The 17690-nt window shown below is 43.7% G+C and overlaps 1 protein-coding gene across 1 annotated transcript in view; it reads left to right on the top strand.

Moving 5' to 3' along the window:
• Positions 1–17690, top strand: part of LOC122932137 (thioredoxin-like) — a 56738-nt gene that overhangs the window by 29688 nt on the left and 9360 nt on the right. Inside the window, exons 2-3 of the mRNA XM_044286388.1 lie at positions 5450–5554; positions 8227–8286. Of these exons, the coding sequence (XP_044142323.1) occupies positions 5450–5554; positions 8227–8286 (165 nt within the window). The remainder of the gene's footprint in view (positions 1–5449; positions 5555–8226; positions 8287–17690) is intronic.

The following is a 17690-nucleotide window of genomic DNA, read 5'->3' as shown; positions in this document are numbered from 1 at the left end:
CATATATCATGTCTCCATTGCCCTTTCTCAGGGACATTGGGGTAGTAGCCGCGGTTGAATCCCGCAACTGACGGGCCAAGATAGTGTGTGATTTGTTCCCCCACATGTAGAACCGTTGTCGCGAATATAGTAGGAGTTTACCCGTTTTTTCAAAGGCCATCTCACGTAATCGAACTCGGAGGAGTACTATACGCCTTAGCAAGTGACAGGAGCGATGAGATCCCAGACGGGCTTCTAACTGTTTTAGCTGGTCAAGGGTGTTATTATAGCGGAGATTATAATCCCTTTTTACTCTGGTGCTGACGCTAATACATTTGCCTCTAAAAACGGCTTTATGCGCTTCCCACAATATAGCTGTAGACGGGGCCGAGGGCTGGTTAAACGCAAAGTATTCCTCCAGGGAACTTCCTAACTCCTGCCTAGTTGGCAATTTAGTCAATAGAGATTCATTAAGCCGCCAGTGGCATATCCTAGGGCGGGCACCCCCAGGATTAAACGTGACAGAGATCGGCGCGTGGTCTGACCACGTAATATTGCCTACCTCAGCATCTGTCATCATTCTAAGGGCAGGAGTATTCCCAAAGAAATAGTCTATACGAGTATGAGTTCTGTGGGGGTGGGAGTAAAATGAATACGTCCTAGCCGAGGGATGATTAACCCTCCACAGATCATACAGAGCATATTGTCTGATGAGCTTTCTAAAGAGACGTGATATTTTCCGTTGGGCCCTAGACGGTGGCGTGTTTCCTGAAGGCAGCCTATCCCAGTGCTCAGAAAAAGCGACATTAAAATCTCCACCTATAACAAGCGCTGCTGGCAGAAAATCCTCTAGTTCTCTAAAGACCGTCTTCAGGAATGGGATCTGATTCGAATTTGGGGCATAAATATTACATAAGATGAGAGGGGCACCGTGGAGGGAGGCCTGAAGTATTATATATATACCGTGGCTATCAACCCGTGTGGATTCAACTTGTATAGGACAGGTAGTAGATAAAAGAATAGCAGTCCCAGCAGTCTTTGTGTCAGCAGTGGCTGAATATATTCGTGGGTAAGATCGGGCCGCAAATTTAAAGGAGCCCTCTCTGTCAAAATGCGTCTCCTGCATGAAAACAACGTCTGCTTTCTGAGATTTACATTCAGTGAGAGCCAGACGTCTTTTTGCATTAGAGTTGAGACCCTTAACATTCAAGGAAATGCACTTAATCATGAGTGTATGTGGTGGAACAATACTTGCCAATGACCAGAGAGGGACCCTTTAGTGGGCATCTTCCTCCATTTACTGAAACTCGTCTCCGTGTAACATCATTAAGGCACCTAGGGTGGAGAGACAGGAGGGAAGAAGGGAAGACAAAGGACAACATATACGACAATAAACAGGATATATAATTCTGAACAATGGGTGTGACCACCCAGTCAGGACTCAAGATAACATGGGCTAAAGTGAAAAAAAAAACCCGCGTCTGTCCCACCTCAAAAATCAGAGTGAGGGAAAGAGAGAGGGCAACAAATAGAGTCCTGTCGGTAGGGACCTGACTGGACGCCATAACAGGCGGGGCTAGAACAATAGCTCAGGGGACACCTGAGACAGATCAGGTCAAAAAGAGAAAGAGATAAACAATGCACTGAAAAACAATTACATTAACTCTTAGAGCTGCTGCTCAGAACAGCCAATTGAAGGCCTCAGAGGGGGTCAGACCCCCTAAAAAAAAAAACGTTCAAGGAGGCGCGTCACGATGGGGGGACCCAGATGAACTCGTTTGGGATGGAGGTCGGTTTCTCTTCCGCTGGACTGTGTGCCATGATGGGGCCGGAGCTGAGGGAGGGTCCGGAATCTCCCAGTCATCAAGGGCCGGCGTGTTAAGGCCCAAAGAAGAACAGAAACGGGATAAGTCCGCGTGTGTGCGCAATACTGAGGATTTGCCATTTTTCGTAGCAATTAAAGCAAAGGGAAAGCCCCAACGGTATGGGATTTTGAGATCTTTCAAACATGCTAAGAGAGGTTGAAGATTTCTCCTTTTCTGTAAAGTCAGCCAAGATAAGTCCTGGTATAGGTGAACGCTTGAGCCTTTAAAAGAGATCGTACGTAAAGCGCGCGCTTTGGCCATAATGGATTCCTTCAGGCGGAAGTCATGCAGGCAGCAAATCACATCTCGTGGCTGTGACGTAGTGTTTTTCGGCCTAAGCGCTCTGTGAGCCCTATCAAGCTTGATGGCCAGCGGTGTTTGGGGCGCCAAAATCAAATTAAAGAGTTCGTTCAATATAATGTCCAGGTCCTCATCAGAGTCTGATTCTTGCAAACCCCTCACCCGTATATTATTACGGCGTCCTCTATTGTCTAGATCCTCCAGATGATTAGTATTCTCTTTAATAGCTTGGGATTGAGTGGCTATAATAGACTGTAGCTTAGACACATAACGCCTGGTGTCATCATGCTCCGTTTCAATCTGATCCACACGAGCAGACACTTGTTGAAAGTCCATTCTTAAAGAGGAAATTTCTGCTTTAAAGGCATCATGCACCCCAGCCACCATTACTTTAAAATCCTCTTTTGTGGGCATCTGCTGCAGAGCCTGCTGCAGAGACTTCATATCCTGGGAAGCGCAGGGGGGATCATCGCCATTCTCATCCCCAGAGACTGCATGCTGGCCCCACACATTTAGTTCCCCAGGGGGATGCAAAGGGACCGAGGCTGTGTCCGCCTCAGTATCAGGGCCGTCTCCCCACTCTCGGCGGCGTGCCGGTGTAGCCGCAGGCTGCCTGGCCTGTTTAGGAGCCGTTTTGGGCGGCATATTAGAGGCTGTAAATTGGGAACCCTGTAACCAGCCATGGGACTCCAGGCACAGGTTAGTAGTACCGGTGGGCCGAATCGGCACAAAATCTGCAGCCAGGGGGCAAAGAGAGGACTCCCCTGCTATTACGCCGCTGCGCTCACCTGCCGTGGTAGTGAAGGCGGGAGCCGCCGGAGCTGTAATGGCGCCTGTGACGAGACGCTGGAGAAGGCCGCACTGGGAAGACGGGAGCTGAGAGCCGCGGGTGAGGTAAGCATCCAGGGTTCTTTCCCCTCGGGAGGACGGGTGTGTAGTGGGCTTCTTTAGGGGCAACTTCTTCCCCATGTGACGCGCCGCTGTAAGCGGAATTGGCCCAAGTTAGAAGCAGGAGCAGCGGAGCTCAGGGATCACGCCGCCATCTCTGTAGACGTCCAGGCCACGCCCCGTGTTTCCATAGTCTGAGAGCCATAATTTTTTCAGTTTTTGGGTGATTACCTTGGGTAGGGTATTATTTTTGCGGGATGAGATGACGGTTTTATTGGCACTATTTTGGAGTGTGTGTGACTTTTTGATCACTTGCTATTGCACTTTTTGTGAGGTAAGGTGACCAAAAATTGTTTATTTTAATTTTTTTACGGTGTTCCTCTGAGGGGTTAGGTCATGTTATATTTGTATAGAGCCAGTCGATACGGATGCAGTGATACGTAATATGTATACTTTCTTTTATTTATGTAAGTTTTACACAATAATATCATTTTTGAAACAAAAAAAAATCATGTTTTAGTGTCTCCATATTCTGAGAGCCATAATTTTTTCAGTTTTTGGGTGATTATCTTACGTAGGGTCTCATTTTTTGCGGCATGAGATGACGGTTTTATTGGCACTATTTTGGGGTGAATATGAATTTTTGATCACTTGCTATTACACTTTTTGTAATGTAAGGTGACAAAAAATTGTTTATTTTGCACAGTTTTTATTTTTTATTTTTTACGGTGCTCATCTGAGGAGTTAGGTCATGTGATATTTTTATAGAGCCGGTCAATATGAACGCGGTGATACCAAATATGTATACTTTTTTTTATTTCTGTAAGTTTTACACAATAACTGCTTTTTTAAAACAAAAAAAATTATGTTTTAGTGTCTCCATATTCTGAGCCATATTTATTTATTTTTTGGGGCGATTGTCTCAGGTAGGGGCTCTTTTTTTGCAGTATGAGGTTACAGTTAGATTGGTACAATATTGGTGTGCAAACACCTTTTTGATCGCTTGCTGTTGTACTTTTTGTGATGTAAGGTGACAAAAAAATTGTTTATTTAGCACAGTTTTTATTTTTCACGGTGTTCATCTGAGGGGCTAGGTCATGTGATATGTTTATAGAGCCGGTCGATACGGACACGACGATACCTAATATATATACTCTTTTTTCCCCTCTATTTTTTACTAACTTTATTTGGGGAAAATGAAGTTTTTGTTTATTTTTACTTGAAACTTTTAATTTTGGGGGGGGGACACTTTATTTTTTCAACTTTTTTTTCACTTTATTTTTTGTCCCACTTTGGGACTTGAACTTTTGGGGGTCTAATCCTTTACAATGCATTCCAATACTTCTGTATTGGAATGCATTGGCTGTATGAGTAATACTGTGTGTATTACTCATACAGCTTCCGGCCTGTGAGATCCAGGGGGCTGGATCTCACAGGCTCTTCACAGCAAACCGCAGGTCTGAATTGACCTGCGGTTTGCGGCGATCGCCGACACGGGGGGTCAATGATTTGAGCAGGCACCGGGTTCCGATCACCGCCCGCCGGTGATCGGAACTATACATGATGTACCGGTACGTCATGGGTCCTTAAGGACTCGGGAACCATGCTGTATCGGTACGTCATGGGTCCCTAAGGGGTTAAGAAAAGATATCTCCAACTGCTATAGATATATTTAAAAATTTATCAGCAGAAATGTTTGAACTAGAGATGAGCGAAGAGGGGAGAGGACTTCCCTGCATAACGGAAACTGGACAGATCCATTTTGCAGCCCATAGACTTTTAATATGATGGAATGCCTCTAAAGGCATTCCGTTATGCATTCCATCATAGAATTGCATTATGGTCCGTGGTAACCTGAAATTCGCTAATTTTCCTTTTTAATATGGCAGAGTGCCATAAATACCAGTCGAAACTTACCCAACTGGGGGTCCTAGAATTTTCCTCTGCAGGCAGCTCAGCATTCGCATAACCCTTCTCCAGCTGTATCAAGCATTTTTATTAGAGATGAGCGAAGTGACTTCGGATGCTACATCCAAAGCTGCTTTGCTAAAAAATTTGTTATAATACTGTATAGGGATTCGTCTCCATACAGTATTATAATGTATGGGGTCCGATAAGCCGAAGTAAGTTATTCATGAAGTTGCGCAAGACTGTTGAATTACTTCGCTAATTGATTATTACGGTGGAAAAACTTGGAACCGAACTTGGCTTCAGTTCCAAGGTACCACTCGGAACCGAAGCTGAGTTCGGTTCCAAGTTTGGAAGTGTTTTTTCACATTTGAGGCTTTTATAGTGTAATAGAGCTACTGGGGAGCTTAAACATATAATAACTTTCCTTTTTTTAAGTTGTGAACTCATTTATTAGTCCTTTCACAGAAGTATGTTATTTCATGCTTTATTTTTTCATTTTTCTATAGCAATTAATGGAAGGAGTTTTGAGAGGTGCTGGAGAAAAACCTGTACCAATTTCCTTCATATCTCCTAAATGTGGGCATTGCAAAAGACTAATGACCTTTCTTGAAGTAAGTAGTGTCCTATTACACTAATTAAGTGACAATACATTTCAAATATACCTTGAAATCTAAGTATATATTTATAAATATATAGTTTTCATAACTCGCTTGAAAAATGACATATATCCAATAAATTGATGGGAGGTGACATGTATGAAGGGAAGTGGTATATTTGGGAAAAATATTTCTCCTTATTGATCCAGAGGAAAGTAGGAAACGCATGAGGAATGAAGTAATCTTACCTCAAAAAGAAAGAGGTAACTGGACTGTATCAGCATTCAATCAATTGAAATTTGTTTCGACAAAAACAAATTTATTTTGTCAAATGTTTAAAAAAAAACTTTGATTTGTGGCTGTATTGATTCTACACAAATTAAGTCCTCTAATTGGTATGAAAATTGGTATGACATTTTGAGGTCTTCTATGATTTCTTATATCTTGTTCTGTCTTTTTTTATGTTTTTAAGTCTAATTTTTGCTCTCTTTCTCCCTCATTCTTTAGGCTCTTTAACGTAATCATAGCATAAGCAAATACTGTCAGAGTGACGCTGACATCATTTGTGTGAACAAACAGCACATTTAAAAATACAATTTGTTTTGTCACATTTGTTATTGTATTTAATATTAGAAATGTTCCAAAAATTGTCCCCTATTGGAGGCAGATGGCGTTTAAAGACACACAATATTATCGATAAAAACTGTGGCTTGTTGAAAGCATGCATCCAAAAATTATACCTTAACGGAGGCAGATCCCTGCCCCTTGTTTATACACAGACATATTAATGTCAGAAGAAACAATGGCTTTTACTGCACAAGCATACAAAAATAATGCATTAATGGGGGCAAAATGCCTGCCTTTTTTTTATACACGCACAAGTGTTAATTGTCAGAAGAAACTCTGAAATTGAACAAGCCTGGAAAATTTCTCCCTTTTATTTGGCAGCAGCAGTAGTACAGTGTGAATGTGGAAAGGGTGTCAAGGCAGCAGTCCACCCATGCCACTATTCTGCTATTTACTATGACACCCAGTGACTTCTGCCAGCTGCTGCCTCCATTGCTCCAGTCTCCATTCCCTTAGGGCACAAGCACTTTCATCTGTGGCCTCTTAAAGGGCCAGTGCGTGCATCTGTAAATCCTTCCCTAGCCATGGGCTGAGGTTCCCTTGGTATTTAAGGCAGCCTCCCCAAGGGGTAGGAGCCTGATCTTAGGGTTTTCTAGTGGTGGGATCTTTCTGTCTAACAATTCTGCTCCTTGCCACTTGCCCCAACCTTGAATTTGCGATCTGGAATATGTACATACTCAGCCTGCCCAGACTTTGGATTGTTCAGGCCATGCCTTGCTTGATCCCTTGGTGCTTTAGCTATTTTCTTGCATCTTGCCTGCATTATCTCTGCATTTTCTCACTTGTGTGTTCTTCAGTGTTTACCTGTATCTCTACTGTATTCCATTACCTCTAGTTTTCAGTGTCAAGTTCTGTTCAACTAGATTGTCTGTACTGTCCATGCTTCTGCCCAGTATCCAGCCTGTTAACCCTTCTTGAGTCTGATCACCCTCCAGCCTGCAACCTATCGGTGTCTTCATGTTTCTGTGCAGCTAAGACTCCAAGTTACCAAAAACCTTTCTAATTGCCCATTCATATGTGTGTGTTTTCTGCATCCTAAGGTCCTAGTGCTTGCACCAGATTCCTGACCCCAGTTGGTCAGCTGCCAACTACACCGGGTGTCACGACCCTTGGTCATGGTCGTGACTCCTTGGGAGCCGCATGCAGTTACCCGCGGTTTTGGTGTTGTGTCAACCGCAGCTGGGGGCACTTAGTGGTTTGCCTCAGGTGCGGTTGCCGCGGATAACAGGCATGCGTGCGGTTGCCCTTGGCAATGTGTTTTATGTGCACTCCCTTTGTCTGTTTGTGGTGCACTAGGTCATGTGTTGTATGCACGGAGACACCTAACATAGAGGTTGCTAGGTGCAACCGCATGCACAGCAGGAAAGCTGCGACCAGACTAGCGTTGTCAGCGGCAACCACAGGTGAGGCAAATACCAGTGCCCTCACCTGTGATTGACAACAAAACCAAAACCGCTGACAACCACATGCGGTTGAAGAGTCACGGTCATAGCCATGGCCGTGACACCGGGACTATCCCAGCAGTGAATGGCCTGGTTGTTACCTTGGGGCGAAGTCCAGATCCATGTACAGGGGTTAAAGGGTGAATACTGAGGAAGCACTAGGGTCCATTCACACATCCGTAAAATGGATCCGCATCCGTTCCGCAATTTGACAGAACGGGTGTGGACCCATTAATTTTCTATGGGGACGCAAGAGATGCGGACAGCACACAGTGTGCTTTCCGCATCCACACTTCCGTTCCATGCCCCCACAAAAAAATACAACATGTCCTATTCTTGTCCGCAGCCACGGACAAGAATAGGCATTTCTATTATAGTTCCGGCCATGTGCGGACTGGTATAGAAGGAGAGAGGGCCCTGCCCGCGAGGGCTTACAATCTACAATCTACGAATGTATATATATGTATATGATCCATACTGGGCACGAAGCTGAAGGTGAACACCATCTAATCTAAGCTTACTCTAAAATGTATAGTTGTTTTTTAGAGTGTTATAGAGAACATTGTCAAACAGGTTAAAGAGCTAAATTAACAAATAATTGTGTTCTATTTTCTGCAGTCACAACAACAAAAGATGCCTAATGTTATCTTCAGGATCGTGGATGTTGACGTTTCAAAAGTAACTATTCTTTCAACATAAGGTCTAAGGGTACATTCACACTAGCGTCATTCTTTTCCAGTATTGAATGTCGGTAAAGGGTCTCAATACAGGAAAAAAATGCATCCGTTTTGTCCTAATGCATTCCGAATGGAAAGCAATCTGTTCAGTATGCATCAGGATGTCTTCTGTTCCGTTCCTTTTACGGTGTTTGACCTTAGAAAATACCACACCATGCTGCGGTATTTTTTCCGGCCAAAATCCAGGAACAATATCGCACTTGCAAATCCGGCATTAATTTCCATAGAGATGTATTAATGCCAGATCCGTTACCAAGTGTTCTTGAAGTTGATTCTAATAACGATAGTGTGAATGTACCCTAATATTATATATACAGTAAAGCCTTTTCAAAGCAATCACTTACAATTATATTGAAAAGTGGTCTTCAAGAGTGGTGGTCTTCTCAAAGAACATGAACAATATGTGTAAAGGGTCTGTCAGCAGATTTTGCATATCAAACCAATCATACTGGTTGATAGGACTTGAGGAAATTATTAAGACAGTTATTGTAATCCATTGCTGTGTTCAGTAAAAAACCATAATGTTCTAATACGGTACTGAGCTGTTTGTTGGACCGAGGGCAGGCACTAGCCCCTCAATGCCCCCTTTTGTCTCTTCTGATGTCCATGGAACTCCTCCTTTCCATGGTGATAGATAGAACAAGACGTCTGAATCCTTCACTTAACTGGCACCACCGTTGTAAGCCACAATTTTGTTCCATGCAATGGAGCCAGGCGAGTGCAGGATTCAGACCCTGGCCCTGTAAACCACCTAAGGAAAGGAGGAGCTTTATTGACATGAAGAGGAATAAAGGGTACACCGAGGGTCTGGGGTCTGCTTGTTTGTTGAAACAAACTGCAATTCATTATAATTATCATAAAGGTACTTCTATTTAGGGGTTGTTTCACTTCAGCAAATGACATTTGTCAGACAAAGTTATCACAAGGCACTTACTAATGTAATGTGATTGTCCATATTGCCTCCTTTGCTGGCTGGATTCATTTTTCCATTACATTATACACTGCTCATACCCAGGGTTTATAAAGGCTTGGAACTTAAACTGCAAGGAGAGGGCAGGGAGAGTATATTGATGTTCTAGTGTACCCACATTCATAGTTAATCCGTTCTGTAGGTACTGTGCCATCAGTAATACAGGAAGGTGTAATAATCGCTGTCCACATCACTGTGCAGGGCACCAAGATTTATAGATAATCCCTTCTGTTAGCTGTGGAATTACTGTGCGTCAGTATAACAAGTTAATGATAGCGTCAGGTCTTATTTATCACCATGGACTTAACCGTGTAGTGCCCCAAGATTCAAAGTAGTGTCCCTATAAATGAGCGGCGACAGTGACAGCAGCAGCAGCGGCAGTAATGGTTCCATGACAGAGTGACGGGGACGGTGGCGGCAGCAGTAGTGGCAGTAACCGTGACAAAATTGGCCCTGTGACAGAGTGGGGGGGGGGGGCAGATAATTTTATCAATAGATGAATAATTTTATCACTTGAAGAATACATTTTATTGCTATAAGAATGGTTTTATCACTAGAAGATTTTCTTCACTATGCTGGAAGACCACTCTGAACTGTGCCTACAGAGGAGGATGAAGAGGCAGAGGAGGACATTGGCCCAAAAATACCACGATTACAATGCAGAGACATTGTTGCCTTAACCTGGTCAAGTTGCTGGTGTGCCTGGACCTGAACCACATTTACCACCACATTTAGCATTATATCACTTTTTCACCCCAATTTGAGATTCCTAGTGGAATTAACTTATCCGGAAACCAAAATAGCTAAAAATAGACTGCTTTTTCATCCCAATTAGAGAATGAAGGCTTTAGGCCTCTTTTACACGGGTGTTGTGGGTGAGGGCCGGAAAAGATGCGAGTGCAAAGCGTTTAATGTGTTTTGCAAGCGCATAAGAAAAATTGGCATGTTTGGTACCTGGACTTCTTCACAGAAGTTCGGGTTAGGTGTTGTGTAGATTTTATTATTTTCCCTTATAACATGGTTATAAGGGAAAATAATAGCATTCCAAATACAGAATGCTTAGTAAAATAGGGATGGAGGGGTTTAAAAAAAAATAAAAAAGAATTTAACTCACCTCATCCACTTGTTCGCGCAGCCCGGCTTCTCTTCTGTCTTCTTCAGAAGAGAAGACGGGCTGCGCGAACAAGTTGATTAAGGCGAGTAAAAAAAAAAATGTAATTTTTTACTAACCTATTTTACTAAGGATTCTGTATTAAGAATGCTATTATTTCCCTTAGGGCTGTTTCACACGAGCGGATGCCGTGTGTGACATCTGCTCCGTGAATGACAGCCAAGCCCCGATGCAGACTGAAGAGGCATGGAGCATTAACATGATTGATAATGCTCCGTGCCTCTCTGTGATCTCTTTACTACGAAATTACAGTGAGATAAAGTTGTCATTGTGAATTCGTAGTAAAGAGATCACAGAGAGGCACGGAGCATTATCAGTCATGTTAATGCTCCGTGCCTCAGCAGTCTGCATCGGGTCTTGGCTGTCATTCACGGAGCGGATGTCACGCACGGAATCTGCTCGTGTGAAACAGCCCTAATAACCATGTTATAAGGGAAAATAATATCCCGATGTCCCCATCCCGATCATCTCCTAGCAACCAAGCGTGAAAATTGCAACACATCCGCACTTGCTTGCAGATCCTTGCGATTTTCACGTAGCCCCATTCACTTCTATGGGGCCTCCGTTGCGTGAAAAATGCACAATATAGAGCATGCTGCAATTTTTCATGCTACGCACAAGTGATGCGTGAAAATCATGTGCACAGCCCCATAGAAATGAATGACTTACCTATCAAACAATGTGGACACCCAACTAGCAGTGGTATTCGACTACTTTTCACCCCAATTTGAGATTCAAGGCCTAAGGGAATAACTTACCTTAACAAGGTGGAAACCCAAATAACCACTTTTAATCCCAATTAGAGAATCAAGGCGTTATAGAATGACTTACAGTCAGGTCCATAAATAATGGGACATCAACACAATTCTAAAATTTTGGCTCTATACACCACCACAATAGATTTGAAATGAAACAAACAAGATATGCTTTAACTGCAGACTGTCAGCTTTAATTTGATGGTAATTACATCCAAATCAGGTGAACGGTGTAGAAATTACAACAGTTTGCATATGTGCCTCCCACTTGTTAAGGGACCAAAAGTAATGGGACAGAATACTAATCATAAATCAAACTTTCACTTTATAATACTTGCTTGTAAATCCTTTGCAGTCAATTAAAGCCTGAAGTCTGGAATGCATAGACATCACCAGAAGTTGGGTTTCATCCCTGGTGATGCTCTGCCAGGCCTATACTGCAACTGTCTTCAGTTCCTGCTTGTTCTTAGGGCATTTTCCCTTCAGTTTTGTCTTCAGAAATTGAAATACATGCTCAATCGGATTCAGGTCAGGTGATTGACTTGGCCATTGCATAACATTCCACTTCTTTCCCTTAAAAAAACTTTTTGGTTGCTTTTGCAGTATGCTTTGGGTCATTGTCCATCTGCACTGTGAAGCGCCATCCAATGAGTTCTGAAGCATTTGGCTGAATATGAGCAGAAAATATTGCCCGAAACACTTCAGAATTCATCCTGCTGCTTTTGTCAGCAGTCACATCATCAATAAATACACAAGAGAACCAGTTCCATTGGCAGCCATACATGCCCACGCCATGACACTACCACCACCATGCTTCACTGATGAGGTGGTATGCTTAGGATCATGAGCAGTTTCTTTCCTTCTCCATACTCTTCTCTTCCCATCACTCTGGTACAAGTTGCTCTTGGTCTCATCTGTCCATAGGATGCTGTTCCAGAACTGTGAAGGCTTTTTTAGATGTTGTTTGGCAAACTCTAATCTGGCCTTACGGTTGTTGAGGCTCACCAATGGTTTACATCTTGTGGTGAACCCTCTGTATTCACTCTGGTGAAGTCTTCTCTTGATTGTTGACTTTGACACACATATACCTACCTCCTAGAGAGTGTTTTTGATCGGGCCAACTGTTGTGAAGGGTGTTTTCTTCACCAGGGAAAGAATTCTTCGGTCATCCACCACAGTTGTTTTCTGTGGTCTTCCGGGTCTTTTGGTGTTGCTGAGCTCACCGATGCGTTCCTTCTTTTTAATAATGCTCCAAACAGTTGTTTTCGCCATGCCGAATGTTTTTGATATCTCTTTGATGGGTTTGTTGTGTTTTTTCAGCCTAATGATGGCTTGCTTCACTGACAGCAACAGCTCTTTGGATCTCATCTTGAGAGTTGACAGCAACAGATTCCAAATGCAAATAGCACAGTTGAAATGAACTCTGGACTTATCTGCTCATTGTAATTTGGATAATGAGGGAATAACACACACCTGGCCATGGAACAGCTGAGAAGCCAATTGTCCCATTACTTTTGGTCCCTTAACAAGTGGGAGGCACATATGCAAACTGTTGTAATTCCTACACCGTTCACCTGATTTCGATGTAAATACCCTCAAATTAAAGCTGACAGTCTGCAGTTAAAGCACATCTTGTTTCTTTTCATTCCAAATCCATTGTGATGGTGTATAGAGCCAAAAATGTTAGAATTTTGTCGATGTCCCAATATTTATGGACCTGACTGTATATATAAAACAATGTGGACACCCCAATAGCAGCAGTCTTAGGCTACATGCACACGAAGGTATGTGTTTTGCGGTCCGCAAATTGCGGATCCGCAAAAAAAAGGATGACATCCGTTTTTGTTTTTTTTGCGGATCCATTGTAACAATGCCTAAAACTGACAAGAATAGGACATGTTCTATTTTTTTTTGCGATGCTATGGAATGGACATACTGATGCGGACAGCACACAGTGTGCTGTCCGCATTTTTTGTGGACCCATTGAAATTAATGGGTCTGCATCCTATCCGCAAAAAAAATGGAACGGATACAGAAACAAAATACATTTATGTGCATGAGGCCTTATACTGCTTTTTCATCCTAATTAGAAAATCGTTGCGTTATAGAATTACTTATCTATAAAACAAAGTAGACACCCAAATAACTACTTTTTGACCCCAATTAGAGAATCAAGGTGTTATAGAACTTCTTATCAATAAAGCAATTTGGAAATCAAAATAACTGTAAGGCCTCATGCACACGACCGTTTTTTTTCACGGCCCGCAAAAACGGGGTCCGTGGGTCCGTGATCCGTGACCGTTTTTTCGTCCGTGGGTCTTCCTTGATTTTTGGAGGATCCACGGAGCCAAACGGATCCGTCCTGAATTACAATGCAAGTCAATGGGGACGGATCCGTTTGATGTTGACACAATATGGTGCCATTTCAAACGGATCCGTCCCCATTGACTTTCAATGTAAAGTCTGGAGTTCTTTTATACCATCGGATTGGAGTTTTCTCCAATCCGATGGTGTATTTTAACTTGAAGCGTCCCCATCACCATGGGAACGCCTCTATGTTAGAATATACTGTCAGATATGAGCTACTTTGTGAACCTCAAATCCGACAGTATATTCTAACACAGAGGCGTTCCCATGGTGATGGGGACGCTTCAGGTTAGAATACACTACAAACTTTGTACAAGACTGCCCCCTGCTGCCTGGCAGCACCCGATCTCTTACTGGGGGATATGATAGCACAATTAACCCCTTTAAGTGCGGCACCTAAAGGGGTTAATTGTACTATCATATTCCCCTGTAAGAGATAAGGGCTGCCAGGCAGCAGGGGGCAGCCCCCCCCCCTCCCCAGTTTGAATATCGTTGGTGGCACAGTGTGCCCCCCCCTCCCTCCCTCTATTGTATTAAATCGTTGGTGGCACAGTGTGCCAACCACCATCGGCCCCCCTCCCTCCCTCTATTGTATTAAATCGTTGGTGGCACAGTGTGCCAACCACCATCGCCCCCCCCTCCCTCCCTCTATAGCAGTAACATTGGTGGCAGTGCGCGGTCTCAACAGTAGAAGATTCATACTTACCTGCTTCTTGCTGCTGCGACGTCTGTGTCCGGCCGGGAGCTCCTCCTACTGGTAAGTGAAAGGTCTGTGCGGCGCATTGCTAAAGAACTGTCACTTACCAGTAGGAGGAGCTCCCGGCCGGACACAGACATCGCAGCAGCAAGAAGCAGGTAAGTATGAATCTTCTACTGTTGAGACCGCACACTGCCACCAATGTTACTGCTATAGAGGGGGGGGGGGGGGCGATGGTGGTTGGCACACTGTGCCACCAACGATTTAATACAATAGAGGGAGGGAGGGGGGCCGATGGTGGTTGGCACACTATGCCACCACTGATATTCAAACTGGGGAGGGGGGGGGGTCTGCCCCCTGCTGCCTGGCAGCCCTGATCTCTTACAGGGGGATATGATGCCGCACCTGAAGGGGTTAATTGTGCTATCATATCCCCCTGTAAGAGATCGGGTGCTGCCAGGCAGCAGGGGGCAGTCTTGTACCAAGTTTGCAGTGTATTCTAACTAGAAGCGTCCCCATCACCATGGGAACGCTTCTGTGTTAGAATATACTGTCGGAAATGAGTTTTCACGGAGTGAAAACTTAGATCAGAAAAAGCTTTTATGCAGACGGATCTTCGGATCCGTCTGTATGAAAGCAACCTACGGCCACGGATCACGGACACGGATGCCAATCTTGTGTGCATCCGTGTTCTTTCACGGACCCATTGACTTGAATGGGTCCGTGAACCGTTGTCCGTCAAAAAAATAGGACAGGTAATATTTTTTTGACGGACAGGATACACGGATCACGGCCTCGGCTGCAAAACGGTGCATTTTCCGATTTTTCCACGGACCCATTGAAAGTCAATGGGTCCGCGAAAAAAAACGGAAAACGGCACAACGGCCACGGATGCACACAACGGTCGTGTGCATGAGGCCTAACAATAGACAGCAAAAACAAATATCCAAATATAGTAAATTACTTATTTATAAAACAATGTGGACAGCCCAATAGCAGTAGCATTAGGCCGCTTTTTACCCCAATTAGAGAATTAAGGCATTTTAGAATGACTTATCTATAAAACAATGTGGACAGCCTAATAGCAGTAGCATTAGGCCGCTTTTTACCCCAATTAGAGAATTAAGGCATTTTAGAATGACTGATCTATAAAACAATTTGGACACCCCAATAGCAGCAGTCTTAGACTGCTTTTTCACCCCAATTAGGGAATCTGGGCATAATAGAATTGATTATCTATAAACCAAGGGGGACACTGTTCAAATGAGTCCCTGCACGCTCCCTATAGGGTTTCAAAATCTCTCTATGATCTCCCTATGCTGTCCCTGCACTGTCCCTATCCAGCATTTTACAGTTAAAGGCTTTCTCAATCACTGTCCCTAGTGCTTGCCACATCTCTTCCTATGCTCAGCTCACAGTGAAATGGCAGAGACCACACGGGATGAGGCTTTTAAAGGGCTGTGACATCACAGGAGCTGGATAGCTGCTGAGTGGTTGTCTGCACGCCATTATGGGTGATCTCACTTTTCTTGGCTTCTTAATTTCACCTTGTAACACGTGTAGCCGCCATTTTAGGAGAAAATCGATTTGTTATCACGAAGAGCGAGGAAATTTGGATTAGGTGTGAATCAAATTTTCCTACATTTCGGATCAAATTCCAGTTTGGATGCTTCGATTTGCTCAACACTACTTGTAATCAAGCAGCAGTTGCTGTGCTTGCACACTATTAGAAAAAGTGCTAGTCTCTCCAGTGGCCGGAACCATGACTAGGCACGAATGTGCGGCATCTCCCATCCCAGCCACCTCATATCTTCTCTGCAGTGGTGACTGCAACCTCTGGACACAAGCAGTGTACACTATAATGTGATGGAAATCAAGGCAATGGAGACAAAATGGGTAATTGAGCGAAGCATCCGAAGTGGAATTTGGTAAGTTTAGGAAAATGTCAATTCTAAACTAATCCGAATTTCCTTGTGCTTTGTGGTCGTGAATCAGTTTTTATAAAATGTCGGCTGCGTATGTTAGAAAGTGAAAGTAAATGTAGAGGAGACAAGCCCAAGAATGCAGGATCACCCATAATGCCAAGCAGGTAGTCATCCCCCTGTGAGGTCACAGATAGGCAGAGCTCTATAAAACCCTGATCCTGCATGGTTGCCCCCATTTTCTGTGAGCTGAGCATAGGGAGAGATGTGACAAGACGCTCATGCACTATGGACAGTGTTGCTAAAAACTGTTAACAGAGAGTGTAGAACAATATTGAAGAGAGAGTGCAGGGAGACTGCAGGGGAAGCATAGGGGACTACGGAACTACAGACTCTGCTACAATTTATTGCAGTGTACATAACTGTGTAGTGCACCAAGAGTCATAGCTAATCCATTCTGTTAGCTGTAGAGTTACTGTGCCGTCAGTATTACAGGCAGGTTTAATTTATCACCGTGTACAGAAGTGTGCAGTGCACCAATATTCACAGCTAATCCATTCTGTTAGGCTACATTCACATATGCGTTTTCCTGCATTTTCAGATACGGATCCGACGCCCATTGACTTACAATGGTTTTAGTGCTGGATCTGGTTTCTTCATTTTCGATATATATGTAATACAACTGGATTTGTTCTGAACAGATACAGCCGTTTGTATTGTATTGTATTGTAAACTGCCCAGCATAAACACATATGTGAAAGAACCCTTAGCTGTAGAGTTACAGCACTGTGCATCATTATTACAGGCCTGTCACTTTTAGGCAGATTGACCTGAGTATACCTGATTTATAACAATCCATGCCAAATTAATTTGTAACAAATATAATTTCTTGTCGAACTTTCGGTGAATCTGCCGAATTGAATTTTTCAAAACTTTGCTCATCTTTAAATATGGGCAGTCACAATACATTAGTCAGTGGCTTGTACTAACTTTCTCTACATGATAAATGATAAATGTCATTTGCTGAAGTGACACAAACCCTTTTAATAGTCTCTTTAAGCCCTACCAGTCAATACATTTGGTTTGATAGGCAACATCCTGCTGATAGACTCCCTTTAATGGTGGAACTGAAAATCAGTCATGGAAACTCTGGCCTGAATAAGGGCTCATGTACTCGACCGTATGCCCACCGAGACTTACGGCCCGTGAGCGGGCCATATGTCCCTGGAGCGGCATACATAGCGCACAGCATCAAAAGTTACTATGATACTGTGTGCATCAGGCCGCCTGCAGGACTAGTGTCCTGCACTCATATGATCATATGAGTGCAGGACAAAAGTCCCATGAGTGGCCCAAAGCGCACAGTATCATAGTAACTTTTGATGCTGTTGGCTCCCGTGCGCACGATGTATGCTGCTCCAGGACATATGGCCCGCTCACGGACCGTATGTCTCAGAGGGCGT

This window comes from Bufo gargarizans, chromosome 1 (assembly GCF_014858855.1).
Source record: "Bufo gargarizans isolate SCDJY-AF-19 chromosome 1, ASM1485885v1, whole genome shotgun sequence".
Classification (NCBI taxonomy): domain Eukaryota; kingdom Metazoa; phylum Chordata; class Amphibia; order Anura; family Bufonidae; genus Bufo; species Bufo gargarizans.
This window is presented reverse-complemented; position numbering and strand designations above follow the sequence as displayed.